The sequence below is a fragment of the Urocampus carinirostris genome, chromosome 12, assembly GCF_059441175.1.
Source record: "Urocampus carinirostris isolate Australia breed hairy pipefish chromosome 12, RoL_Ucar_1.0, whole genome shotgun sequence".
In the NCBI taxonomy this organism is placed as follows: Eukaryota; Metazoa; Chordata; class Actinopteri; order Syngnathiformes; family Syngnathidae; genus Urocampus; species Urocampus carinirostris.
The window spans coordinates 34,711,975-34,726,895 of NC_142360.1; the positions used below are offsets into that span (position 1 = coordinate 34,711,975).

General features: G+C 37.6%; 1 protein-coding gene across 1 annotated transcript; it reads right to left on the reverse strand.

The window, feature by feature from the left end:
* Positions 1–864: 864 nt before the first annotated feature.
* Positions 865–14,567, reverse strand: pde6d (phosphodiesterase 6D, cGMP-specific, rod, delta). The gene is made up of 5 exons (XM_088350378.1): positions 14,276–14,567; positions 6,897–6,985; positions 6,698–6,823; positions 4,907–5,012; positions 865–1,206 (listed from the first exon to the last, which is right to left on the reverse strand). The coding sequence occupies exons 1-5, from the start codon at positions 14,323–14,325 to the stop codon at positions 1,125–1,127; spliced, it is 453 nt and encodes a 150-aa protein (XP_088206504.1). The 5' UTR covers positions 14,326–14,567; the 3' UTR covers positions 865–1,124.
* Between the last annotated feature and the right edge of the window lie 354 nt (positions 14,568–14,921).

Genomic DNA, 14,921 nt, shown 5'->3' on the forward strand with positions numbered 1-14,921 from the left:
TATAACACTTTTCAAGTCACTGAAGACTTCCCAAAGCGCTTTACAATATGCTTCACACTTAGCTATTCACACACACACTCACACACCAATAGCGGCCATGCTGCCATGCAAGGCGCCGACCTGCTTATTGGGGGGCATTAGGGATTCAGTGTCTTGCCCAAGGACACTTCGACATGTAACACGGAGGAGCCGGGAAACGAACCTGCGATCTCTTGATCCCAAGACGAGCGCTCTATCTCTTGAGCTACCTTCAAGGTGAATCCTCATTTTATAATTATACCACGTTGGAGTTAAACACCCAACAGTTAAAGTTTGCAGTCTTACCTTACTACTACGCAGGTTAGTCACATTTTTAATTGTGCCCACCTGAGTACATTAAAAAACAAAAATAATTTGGTTTAGAGAAGCCTGTTGAAGCGTGAATAAACATTTATACATGAAATAAAAAGCCAGAACACACACATTTTAGAACAATATTCTTCTTTTAATCAACAAATGTATTCATAATAAAACAAAGTCTATATTACACATTGGAGTTAGCAGAAAAGAAAAAATATGAAATATGGAAAATGGCCAGCTGGGATTGGTCAAATGTTGCCATGACAACATCTCAAATGTTTTCAGTGGTTAACAAACCCTTCAAATTTTCAAATCTGTGACTCAATTTATTCTTCAGTAAATAATTTAACAAGAAATATGGATAAAACGAAATAAATACCTGGAAATCATTCTTACTAACATTTCGAATATATCAGAATATATAAGGGAGAGGAAATAAAAGGCCTACATTTTAGCAAAAAAATATAATTTCCCTTCCTTTTCTGTCTGGGCCTCACAGAGACCAGCAGAAGGAACAGAGTCACATTGCGTCAGCAGGCCGAATCTTCTACACAATGTCGGCTAAGCTCCAAAAGGATTTATTCGGGAAAATGAAAGTCAACATATATAAAAACCAATGTTCCTGAGTCAATGCAAGCAAAAAAAAAAAAAGCATTGTTTGTTCGTCAATCGGTAAAAGGAGACTCCGGCCCATTTGGATCAGCGCTCGTGTATTTACAGTCACAAGGAGGCGCCATTCTTTTATTTGTTCCTCGGGTGCAGAGCGGCTATAGCAGTCTTTAGAGTCAGACGTAGAAGAGGCGCACACGCGACGTGCTAACGTGAAGGTCGTCGTCAAAAAACTTGGTCTCGATGATCACGTTGCCGCTACACAGAAAAAAGGAAAGGAAAAAAGTCAATAAAGGGCCCTCCTATCTCCATATCTAAAGAAGCACATCAACAGCCAACTACCAGGAGTAGAACACAAACTACTACCGTAAAACAGCGACTACATGTCCATGGAGATCAATGTTCCCTGTAAAAGTCGGTGAGCAACGCTTGAAACAACAGTGAGCAACAGCAATCCCAAGTGTGGCAAGATAATTATCAAACATGTCCAAAACTTGGCATTTTGCTGCGTTTCCGGCAACGCAAAATTATTTTTCTCTTTTGAATGAATTGACTCATGTACTATTGCAAAGGTTGTATGGCCTACAAACGTCGATTGTTCTTACAATTCTTTCCTAAGATATTGATTTCTTTTTTTTCCCCTGATCTATTTTGTCGCATAATATTAACATTTTTGGGGGCTTATTTAGTCGGTTGTAAGATACAGAACTGTACTTAATCACATTTTTTTAGTGGAAGTAAAATGTTGGCAACAAGATTCACTTGATATAATTGGAAATTATTTGAATGCAACACAAATTTTCTCTTCTTTTTTCTGTGTTTTTTCCCCCACTTTTTTTAAAAATTCCTTTAAAAAAAAAGTCTCATTGCGTTTATTTTTTCCGAGCTGTTACTTTTTTCTTTTTGTTCTCTATTTACTTTTTTCCTACGTTTCTTCCTTATCTTTTTTTCCTTCTTTTTTTCTCTTCCTTTTGTTTCTTTTTTTCTCAGCTTTTCACTTCTTTTTCATTTTGGTATTTTTTCTTTTTTGTTGTATTCCCCCTTCTTTTAATTCATTTTGTGCATAGTTTTACATAATATTTGGTCATGTTGGGATTAAAGAAGCAAAAACAACCTGAAGAGCCGTTTAGGACCCGAAAGAGCCGGTTCCTTTTAGTAAGCCGGTTCACGACAAACTCAACTTTGTTTTACTTCGACTCGACTTCAAAATACTGCATTTAGATAGATAGATAGATAGATTTAGGACACACATTTAGGGGAACCCGTGTATTTTTACCTTCATGCACTGTAACTTTGACTTAAGTCGCTTCTTAATTAGTAATTTTGAGCCCTCATTATTGTGCGCTGGCTAGATTTTCTTGTGCGCTGAGAATTTGCGAGCAGTGCGCAGCTAAGAGGGAACACTGATGGAGACAATATTCGGACCAGAAAGGGAATACTGTATTGCATTTCGGGAGCAGTCCCAATGAATGGTTGACAATCCAATACGTGGCTTCCCAAAAGCAGACTCACTATACACAGAGGGATACAACCGTTTCATCCAGTATTTATTTGGCCGTGGGGGTAAAATACAATATGGAACTGTTCCGGAGAAAATCCATCAACACAGTTTTTTTAAAATCTATTTTTGTTTTATTCAGTGGGAAAAAATATATATAATTTCTTTAAAATTTTTACCTCTATGTCTATTTTGTCTTACTTTACTGAGAAACAAGGACTCAAATCTAGTAAAACCGATTAAGTAAATAAAAAAATGTAAAAAAAATCCCCAAATTACTTTTATAGCCAAAGCCATTACAAAACAAAATGTTTTATTTGTTGAGGGCACTTAATACACAAACGCAGAATGGGTAGAAAAAGAAAAGAAAACTTGTAAGTAACAAGGAGTCATCATTTGTAATTCTAACCAACTATTGCATCATTTTTTTCCAGTGGGAAAAAAATCATGAGATAACATTCTTCAAAAGATTTCATTTTAATTTTTTGAGTTATTTTGTATTCTTGTTATTTTCATTTTAGCCTCATGGAATATATCTGGAGAAAATTTGGCAAACATGTTTCACAAAATATAGGGCAGAATTAGGAAAACATTTTTCAACACAAAGTTTGTCGTTCATTTGTTTAAAAAAATACAATAATGTTTAAAAAACTAGGTTCTAAAAAGTATTTTTCTAAACATTGACTACAGTAAGTATGGTCACAATGAAAGAAAAACAGTATTTAAGTTTTTATCCATTTTAAACTGTCACATTTTTTTGATAGAAAAAACGTCCACATTACACATCCTCATTAAAAAAAAAAAAAAAAAAGATTTAAATATTAAATATTGAACTATTGTTTGGATAGCCCATAAAATGATTTCTTTCTTAGGTAAAAAGTTGTTTTAAGACAGGGGTCACCAAACTTTTTGGAGATCAGGGCAACTTTTTGATAACTTTTGGTGCGAAGGGTTACAAGTTTGATAGGCATCACTAAATAAAGAATTACCATGTTTTTATTGTCATGCTGTAGCTTTGTTATAACCAGGTTGTAATTAATAGATGTACATTTAAAACAGGCTTAGTCAATCACTAAATCATCATGCCATTTAGGAATACAATTTCCTAGAAAATCACAAGGACCCGTTACTTATGGGCCATTGTCGTCGGGCTACTCCAGTGTTCTCTTAAGGAGGTGCCTGTGGTCACCATGTTGGAGACCCCTGATTTAAGACTTTTTTTTTTTAAAGGACTCAACTGCAGGGGGTGAGGGCCTCTTTTGGAGTTGTAGAAGGTGAAAGTATGTCAGCAATAGGAAATAAAATTTCAGAAAAGGTTCTCCTGATCTCATTCAACGGCAGACATTTTTCTTAATTGTAAAGAGACGGTCGTTGCCAGCAAAATTTTGCCATTTTCACGCATTTTTAAGGCCCACAAAAATGTAGTTCTGTAGTTATACAGGCATAGGACATGTCAAAAGAAAGTTTCAAACCTCATCTTTCATTGGACAAAAAGTATGTGCCTGGCTTTTACCACCGTTTAGTAAACAACAGTTGATCATTGCCAAGTTTCTTGAAAATACTAGTTCCCAAGAAAACTTCTGCTTGAAATGCATCCTTTCACAAAAAGCCTTTCTTTCTCATAAGTTTCACTTCTGTGTTATTTTTTACTTTTTGCTTATGTGGTACCTCCAAAATCTAAACAATGCTTTCCATAAACACAAAAAGGTATTTGGCTTGCAAAATAACATTTTATTGCAAGGACACTGAACTTATGAATAAACTTTTCAGCGCCTTACGTTTCCGGATAGCTCTCACTATTTTATTCAGTCATCCCTCTCTACTCCGATGAGGACTAAGGGACTTATAAGACAGAAAAAAAATCTAAGCGTTAACTGGTTGTACTTATTTATATTGTTGCAACTTTGACCAAACTGCTTCACTACGCCTATACACTTCAATCACTGGATACAGGAAGCGGGGGCTTTCTCAATGCGTGGACAAAAATCTAATTAAAGCCACTTCTGCTATTTAATGGTTGGATGGATTTATCAAACTAAAATAATTCCCAGAGGCTTGATCTGTGCCAAACACAAGAAAAAAACACATTTACGTTTTGGCACTCAGGGATAATGTTTCTGAAAACGTATTTATATGTTATGGCACTGAATGAGTTAATTAAATGAAATGATCTGCATTTACATAGCGCTTTTCAAGTCAATGACTTCCCAAAGCGCTTTACATTGTGCTTCACATTTCCCAATAGCGGCCGTGATCTGTGCAGCCATGTAAGGCGCTAACCTGCTTATTGGGGGTATTAGGGGTTCAGTGTCTTACCCAAGGACACTTCGACATGTAACACGGACAAGCCGGGATTCGAACCGGGATCCCTTAATCCTAAAACGATCGCTCTACCTCCTGAGCTACTGCCGTTAATAGAGAAACAGGAAGTGGCAGCGGCCCGAATGTCATCAAACTCACGTTAAGACGTTGGCGGGCATCATCTGGGACTCGGGCGCTGCTTCTATCAGAGACTGCCACGTGTTGGTGGAGTTGGGGATGACAAAGCCAAACTCGAAGAACCACTCTGGCCACACAAAGTTAAGCAGGAATTTTTAAAATAAAAGTGTCATGTCAGTATAAATATATATATATATATATAAAAAATAGAAAACCCCACTGGAGTGAACTGTTCTAAATGACTGCCAACAGTAGAATTAAAAAGACAGTGTCAATTACAGTTGTATAAAAAAAGTTCGGGCGCAATGGACTTTTCTTTCAAGAGATTCCTTCATGAATAATTAATTGTTGGGATCAACAATTTGTTGTAATATTGATTTGATTTAGCACATATTTTTGGAACACAAAATGGTTTTGTTGAACTCATTGATCCAAATATACAGAGGATGGCCATCAGTTATTTAAGGTGGTCAGTTGCAAGTTGTTTACTATTTGCATATACTGTAAATAGTGGCAACACGGGAGCCTCTAAACAACTATCAAATGACTCAAAAACAAAAAATAATTAAAAGATATGATTTAAGGGAAGCATACCAAAAGCTAATTGAGATCTCAGCAATGTGAGAACTTGGAGGAAAAAAGAAGCAACAGAGGCACAGTTCTAGTTAAGACCCAAATTGGCTGACTAAATTGAAGATATTATGTGAATAAGAATGGTTAAAAAATAGCTTCAAGCAGAATCGAAGCCTTCATTGGAAGCATTTATAGGATCCTGCTTGTCATAAATTTCTAAATATGTCAAAACAAGAAACGAGTCTCTAGGTCATTTCTATAAAAAGTATTCAATTTTAAGATAAATTCTAACTAAATGCTCTCTTTGGCCACTAGATGGATGTGTTGAGTTTGTATAGCATGGAGAGTTGGTTCAGGTGTAAAAACTGCATTCCCTCAACTGTTAAACCAGTTATCATATTCGATGCCAAACATAAAATAAATACTTTCTCCCCATTTTTCGTACATAAACATGTCTTGTTTAGAAAAGATCCCTGTTCATAAGATATTATAATATGATGGGAAGTCTGAATGATAAAGAAATACACAGAAAAACAGCTAAAAATTGGAGTTGACAATCTTTTACTGATCCAGCCTGTCTGAAAACAGAAAGTCTAGAACTGGCTCCACAACCAGAGTTTGAAATCTCTGGTTTAGAGGCTCCAAAAAGAGGATCTACAAAACACTAATTTCAGTTTTCTTTTTGTCCCTAAAAACAAGGACTAATAGGCTCAGAGATAGTTTCTAACCAAAGCCGTCACCCCCTTAAACAACCTTACAAAACTGAAATATATATCTTGCAACTTATTTGGGAATTTTTATTGCTGCTAAATGTTATTGCACTACTATTACAACATAGGCCAGTCTCCAAGCACAACGTTGTAAACATTTTTGACTATCCTTTAGTTTTCTCTTAAAGTCTATTTTACGCGTTTACCTTGGAGTGCCATGTCTAGTATCATTGCATACAATGATTCACTCTGTTGTTATCAAAAGCAATAAAGACAGTTCAATTCAACTTTTGAGTAAATCTTATCAACTTAATTTCACTTCTCACATATCCCTGTCTCTTATAGGATATATTAAACTGAAATTGCTGATCCCAACAACTAATCATTTAGAAACCAAAACCTTGAAAATGATTAGGGCCGCCACACTGTCATACCCCGGTAGATTTGCCTGAGTTCAAAGTTTAGCACCAGGGAAAGTATCATTGTCATCAACAATGCGTACTGTGTGAATGACGAAAACAATGTCAACCTTCTAGACACTGTCCCTTGAAGAAGACTTTCTGCTCTAGACGGAACTTCTCCAGTTTCTCAGAAGACGAGAAATTGAGCTCTCTGGAAACCGCTTTGCACTTCAGAATTTTTTTGGGGACACGAGCTGGAAGAAAAGGAGAAGAGATTAAAGAACTGGACCAAAAACTGGTCAGTGGGCGTCAAGCGAGATAGCCGACCTTCGTGCTCCACACCAGGAACAGAGAGGTCCTCAGTCCCCTGCCACAGAACTTTGCCCGTCTCGGCATCTCGGAGGTTCATCCAGTTTCTGATGTCGGCCAGTTAAGTGTCAATGATCAGGAACTATTTTTTTCCACAATGTGCTTGAAGACAGCCCTCTTGTGCGTACTGTCACCTTCAGCCAACACTCGATGTCGGATCCTGCCGGGGCCCTTGATAGACCACTTAGCGCCAGCGTGGCCTCCCACACAAACACACACACAACCGGCCACAATGCTTTGACACCCGCTGGCGCTGACAGATGCACAAAAGCATTTGGCCTGCAGCCACTAGGGCTGAAACCTTGTTTGTTTACATTTTCAAAATGATTGTTTTAAAGCTTAAAAGATGCATTGTGGAGGTAGTCACTTTTACTTACAACTGGCACCTGTGACCTGAAGTAGAACTGCAGCATGTGCACTAGAAAAAGGATTTCTTACCCTGAATTGTGATTATTTTCTTGTAAACTACATTTAACTTCTTCATCATCTGGTAAAAAAAATATTTGCCTGTATTTGTATGTTATTTATCTGGTAAATGAAGATATTCATTTAAATTAAGAGCTGTTTCTAATTTGACTTCATTTTTAAAGTTTCACTTTTAGAGTAAATTGGGGAAATGATTGCCTAAAATGTGCAAAATTAATTTATACAGCAGGAAAAAATGGGAGTACAGTACAGTTCTCTGCCATATGGCATACAGTAGATAATTTAGCTCATTCTAAAAATGTCATTTCCCATTTTAATTGAGAAACAAGACCAAAACAATTGTGAAATAAGCACAATTTTAAGCCAATAGAGTAATACTTGTTTTGCAGGGCGTGTGTGTCCATTTCCTGTGATCTGCCCTTGCCTGATCGAAAACAATAACCTTTCAGGCCACAATGGACCTTGAATGAGCCATCCAAGTCACAAAAACTGGCTTAGAAGTTTATGCAAAGCTAACGGAGAAAACAACAAAAAAGTCAAAGAAAAACGGATAATTGTGTAAAACAGGGGTCTCCAAACTTTATCAAGCTGAGCGTTACTTTTTGTTCCTAATTAGCGCAAAGCCCCCCAGTTCGATGTGGATTTCTAAATAACAATTCATCACGTTATGACAATGTCATCACTAGGTTAATTATTAAAAAGATAATTTTACTGGAAAATCACAATGACCCAGCACTGTTGAGCTATTTTCATAACAGGTCTGTGGGCACTTCAGCTGGCCTTCGAGGGTACCTTGGTGCCCAAGAGCACCACGTTGGAGATCCCTGGTGTCACTTAATAAATGGAAAAGGGCTGCATAGTAATAAAAATTCGTAGCAATTTTTAGAAAAAAAATATTTTAAATGAACAAATAAAATTTTAAATAGTAGGCTGCATAAAAATAATATTTAAAAAAAGTCTCGTTGAAACCACAAAGAGTAAAAAAATTGAGAATTGTACAAAAAATGCATAGAAATAAACATTCTATGAGCTCAAGGGTAAAAAAAAAATAGTTTAAAAAGAGTAAAATAAAATCGTTATTTTTTCTAAAAAAGTTTGCATGCAATTTTTTTTTAAAGGAAACAAAGCTGAGACACGCACAAAAAACAAGAAAAAATTGAAAAAACAAATAAAATCCCCCCATAAAGAGAAGGGCTAAATAGAAATACAAATGTCATAAGAAAAAAAACTAAGTTGTCTACAACAGTGGTCAGCAACCACCGGGCCGTGGACCGGTAACAGGCAGTTGGTTGTTTGGTACTAGGACCCACATAAATAATAAGTTGCCTTATTGTTTGTTTATACCGTATTTATTGTGTATACTCAATTTTTTTCTACTCCCCACAAAAATAAAAGTTAGGGTGCTTGTTATACACGAGATTCTACCGGCAACAATGCCTGCTGATCAAATCTGCTCAGCATTGAATGCAATGGGAATCAAACTGATTGCAGCGGCGAGAGCGCTGAATCCTAACCACCAGACACTAGGATTGTAGGTAAAGGAGGAAAAGGTATTAAAACAATGTGGTACCGTGAGTAGATAGTGTAACGATGAGATAAAAATGGAATGCATTTTCCCATCTTATCTAGATCCTTACTGGTCTAGCGTTTATTAATAATGTTATGATAGACCAGGCAGCGAGAATATTGTCAGACACCAAGTTTGTCCCTGGTATAGAAAATGTTGTGAACCACTGGTGTGCGCGAGTAAATTAGTGAAAGGAACACGCAGGTGGCCAATTGGACTTTGTACTGTATATATATGCCTTTCAGTGCAGAGGTCCAGGGTTTCCTGCGTGGGTTTCCTCTGTGCACTCTGGTTTCCTCCCACATTCCAAAAATATGCATGCCAGGTTAATTGGTCAGTCCATATTGTCCCCAAATGTGAATGGGCGAAAGTTGTCTGTGTTCCCTGAGAAAGGCTGGCAACCAGTTCAGGGTGTCCCCTACTCACAGCCTGAAGATAGCTGGGATGAGCTCTATCAGCCCCGAGACTCCACTGTTGATAAGCGGTGCAGAAAATGAATGGATGGACTCAAATTATAGGAAGCGCCCCTCAAACAGGTGAAATATTACAGGTATGCTCTTGAGGGATAGGGCACGGATGGTGGCGGCATTGGTAGCCCCGCCCCCATACTAACTAACGCATGCTGACTTGCAAGGTTCTCTTAATCCTCTCAAGTGAGGATAAATAAATCCTCCGGCTGCAGCACGCTCTCCACAAAAGCAGTTTTAATTGACAAGCGATGAAGTAGACGATAATGATGATAAGGTTTTTAAACGGTAGTACAGTCGCCAATGGCGGCTCACTAGGGACTCATTAGCGTGCAATGGCGAGCTCCGGGGACGCCGCTGTCACCAGAGAGAAACTCCGAGGACAAAAGGAGAAAACGCTTTGCTCTACGGCCAAAACGGCACAAAGAAAGTATAACATGTCCACTTCCGTCAATTTGAGGTTAGAACAAGCCACAAATCCCACTGACAAATAAGAAATAATTGTATTTTAATTAGCGGCACAGTTCTAAGGTTATGGGATCGAATCCTCCTGTGTGGAATTTGCATGTTCTCCCTTTGATTGTGCAAGTTTCCTCTGGGCACTCCAGTTTTGTCCCACATTCCAAAAACATGCAAGTCAGATGAAATGGCCTGTCAAAATTGTCCCTAGGTGTGAATGAGTGAGTGAGCAGTCAGTCCCTGTGTGCCCTGCGACTGGCTGGCAACCAGTTCAGGGTGTCACCTGCCCACTGCCCGAAGATAGCTGGGATGGGCACCAGAACCCCGCAACCCTACTAAGGATGAGCAGCGCAGATAAAGGATGGATGGATGTTTTTCAATTAGTAACAGTTGATGATCAAATAAAGAGCCAGTCTTTTAGATGAACTTTTACAAATTGTGCAACGCTTACAAAAAGCTCCAACCATTCTGATTCAAAAGAAACACTATTTAACCTAAAATAGAACATTATTTTCTCTTCAGAATTTACACTGGAAAAAGCCACTTCCAATGTGGTTTATTTGTTTTTAATGACTACTTCCTGTTTAGCAGAGTTAACACGTAAGGTAACTTGACATCAAAAGAGGAAAGGTTTGCTACGGCAATCTTACAATTTGTGCAACGTTTGAAAAAAACAATCTCGATCAAAAACAACCCCTAAACCATTTCTCCATAGAACACAATTTCTTTAATATGCAATTTTTACAGAAAAAAACTACTTTCAGCTTTGACGCAACTGCTTTTCTTTTTAAGACCTACTTCCTGTTAAAAGTAGTTTGAACGCGAGATAACCTGACATCAAAAGATGAATGGTTTATCTGCGGATATATTACAAACTGAAACATTTACCCCATTCAGTAACCCAATCCCAAAAAAGAAATAAAACTAAAATACATACATAGCCGTCAATGGCATGAAAAGAGTTAGAAAAGCTCCAACAATTTTGATTCAAACAACCATGACATAATTTTTCCCCAAAACAGAATTGTATATTTATATACAAGTTACATACAGTTTTTGTGTAAATGCTATTATTATTATCGTTTACTTCCGGTTAAGCGTAGTTCACAGGTAAGCTCACTTGAAATCAAAGGAAGGAATGTTTTCTTCAGATCAAATTACTTGAATAGAGGCAGCCCAAAATGTATTATATTTTTGTCAGAATGGATGTTCTAGTTTTAAAATGTAAGAAAAGTTAGCAAATTTGTCTTGAATAAATGGTGCCGACATCTGAAACAGACTGACTCAGCTATTCACTGCACAATTTTTTTTTTTTGCCTTTTTATTTGGGAACAACCAAATCAATTTTTTTTGCAACATGCTGACTGAGCGTTTGACGGTCCATTTTCATCTGCACTAGGAGCACCTCCAAAGAAAACACTTAAATTGATTCAGGAAAGTAGCAATTGCAAATAGCAAATCAGCAGTCAAACATTCCTTTGCAGGGCAAATATTTTAGACAGCCCTGGAAATCTTGGTCGGGACAATTTAACTAGGACTGAGCGTCTCAGTGTTCCGGCAGGCACTAAATCCGATGGCACTGGATTTATGCCTTATTTTACCACATCCAAGGCTTGACCTGGCCGGCACGCACACACTTGCGCTGATCCTGGATCAGCTGCAGGAAGCTATCGGCACTTTTCAGAGCCAGGGTTCACGCTGGGACTTGGCGGACAAATTTGGGTGAATACTTAGGATTTGGTGAAAAAATACTTGGGTCACTTCTAAAAAGTGATGAAAACCATCCAGGTCAAATACAACAACCTTCAAACTTCTCGTTTAAATAATAGAGGTGCAGTTCGTTTAGTCATCTACTCACAAATCTTACATGTTGTGGTTAACCCCTCCACAAAATAATTTGTGGGTCGCGCTAATAAACATCTGAAATACTATTGCAAAGAATTATTGCCATACATCAATGAAATCAACTAGAAATAAAATGTAGAAGCTGCTGAAAATTAATGCTGAGGCTAAAATTTAATATTTTGGTCAAAATCTTCTATGCCAAAAACACAACAATAAACAAAAACAAAAAAAATGTTTTTGTGTTATTTGTCATTCCAATTTCAAATCTTGTGTATCCACTATAGTAGCAAGTATCAATGCTTTAAAATTGGCCTGGTTTTTGCACTTGCAGATTTATGGTTATACATTAGACATACTAACCAATAATACTTTAAGCCTAAGAAGTATTTCTTCACAGGCTTTTTACACTTTCTGTCAGTGAAGAATAATTCAAATACATATTTTGTATGGAAAATTCAAATCCATAGAACTGGCATCAAGTCTGATCCAGGCCAAAATTGATGGATTGGGTACCATAGTTTAATAGAAAAAGAAAGATTAAATCCATAAACCTGAACGATGACATATACCCCCCCCTGATTTCTAAATATTACAACCAAAAGGAAAAACAACATCTTGAGATAGTTGAAAACTGAAAAGCATATTTTTCAAGACGTTAAGAAAAACGTCAAGGTGCCACAAAGAGATCTCTTTAGTTGGTTGAAAAGTGAAAGGGTCTTTTTCAAGACATTGAAAGGGTGTCAAGCTTCCGCCAAAAAAACGTCTTTTTTAAGGCCACATTTGATGAAGTAATCCATCTCATGCAAAGTGCCTCAAATATGATAACTAAATTTGCGTTTTATTTATTTGATGTGATTCAGGACTTAAATTGTGTTCACGACCAAATACCCTGGTTTATTGCAGGATTTCATTCTGTGATAGGCCAAACCCATCAGGTTTTTTTAAGGGCCCGAGCATTTACCCAAAAAATACTTCACAACTTATTTTAAATAATTTCAATCATTGATGACCTTTTAGTCAATTAGAATGCAGAAAACCATCCATTATGCAGCGAGACCATGAAAAGTTATAGCTAAGGTTCACCCTATTTACGAGTCGCCACAACCACCAAACAATAGTTTAGTCTAAATTTGTCAAGTCATATTTATTTGTACAGCCTTGAATCTCGAAATGTCTCAATGGACTGTACAGGCCACAATCACATCATGCCCTAATCTGAAACTGGCATGCGGGCAAGAAAATAAAATGTAAAAACCACAGCATGAGGAGAACATGAAACCTTGAGAAGGGGCCACTTAAGGCAAATCCCCTTGACCAGGCTGCAATAGATGTTGCATTGGGTCACATAACACAAAATATAGTCAACATCAACAATAAACAAAGGTAATATGTAAAATTATTTAAGAAGTTCAAGAAGTCCAAGACATTTATTCTTTTTTAACACTACATATACCATATTTTCTGACTATTAGTCGCAATTTATTTGTTCTGGTTTAATTTATTCGTATAATAGAGTGTGTTCTGCTTATATACCGACAGGTCTTAACGGTAAAATTGTATACACAAAACGCACACATTAATCAAATATGGTTATTTTCTGAAACTTTTTGTAATGATAGAAACTGATCATAGAGAAAAAGGACGGAATTTCAAGTTCATCGAAGGTCTCAAATAATCTTTAAGCGTGGGTTCAGTAAATTCTTGTTTAGGGCGGGGCGTACGTTTCCATTTTTATACAATAAAAATTACACTGAAACCAAAGAACAAACTATTTAGACAGGTTCAAGCTTTCCTTTACCAAATAAAATTACTGAAAAAAGATTTGTCAACAAATAAATACTGGGATCCGATTTTCAACCTCAGTGGAAATGTTTAGATCTAAGCTTAAAACACACTTCTCCTCTATAGCATATGAATAACCTATATTTTTTGTTCACAATATCGGTGTATTATTTGTTATTGCAACATCCATTGCAGCCTGGTTATCCTGGAAGGGGGATTACCACATGTGCGGTTTATTCTCAAGGTTTCTTCATTTTCCTCATGTCGAGGTTTTTGATTTTTCCCTTGCCCTCATGTAGGTTCTAGATCAGGGGATGGTGTAATAATAGTCTGTGGTTTGCAAAAATCTGTGTAGCCCTGAGACTCTTTGTGATTAGGGGTTTTCCCAAATAAACACGACTTGACTTAAAATGAAAAAAAAGTAAGTAGAAACAACTATTGCCAATCAGAATGCAGAAAAGGATATAAATCAGTGACGTAACGAGACCGTGAAAAGTAAACCGCCTTACAGCGAGGGTTCGCGACATCCATCACGACGTCCAGCAATTTAACTTGTATCAAGCCCAATTTTTATTTATTTTGAGAAACGGAAAATAAATCTACCAAAAGAATTAAGATGTGAAAAAAACTAAAACAGAATTTGATGTCATTTGACTCACTATTTTGACCACCACCTTCATCGAACTCACTCGGCCACTTTAGCATGGAGGCTAACTAGCTAACGGCATTCTCAAGCTAAGCCCCACCTCAACCTCCTGCGCCCTCGTAAGCCTTATTACTTAAAAGGATACAATTTGAAACCTTTGAGAATCTCTTTGGCCCTGTCTTCGTCTGAAGACATTTCTCCGTTGCTCACTCGCTTTTCGCTCGGCTTCTCTCGGCTCGTCCTCCCGCCAAAGCTTCGGAAAAGCTCGGAGCTCCTCGCCGACGGTTCTCTTTAGCTTCCCCAAGAGGTTAGCTCGCTTGCCCCCAGACTCTCGCCGTCCTTAGAAACCCCGGGGGAAAAACTGAGACACCGCTCCAAATGACGACGCTGAATGATAGCAAGCTAACCCTAAGCCGATAATGCAATCAGCTAAATATAGACCAGTAAAGTGAGTGAAGGCCGGGCTGACCAATCGAAGGACAGAGCAACGTCTAAGCAGCCTATTAGGGGCCAGAGAGAGGAAACAAGGGCGGGGTTAAGTGAAAGAGACGCGTCACTAGGGGCAACCGTGCACAAACCTGCACTCCTCCAACTGTTTGACATAAAAAAAACATGCATTGATTTTAAATTTGATTGTGAAACATTTTTGCAAGGAAGGTTCGTGATTCTTTACAGTTTTGAACAAGTTCATGCTCATTTTAAAGGACGTATAACATACCTGTCAACCTCCACGGCTCCATGCCCTTACAAAATGTTGTATTTTCCCTTACAAAATAATCTTACACCGTATT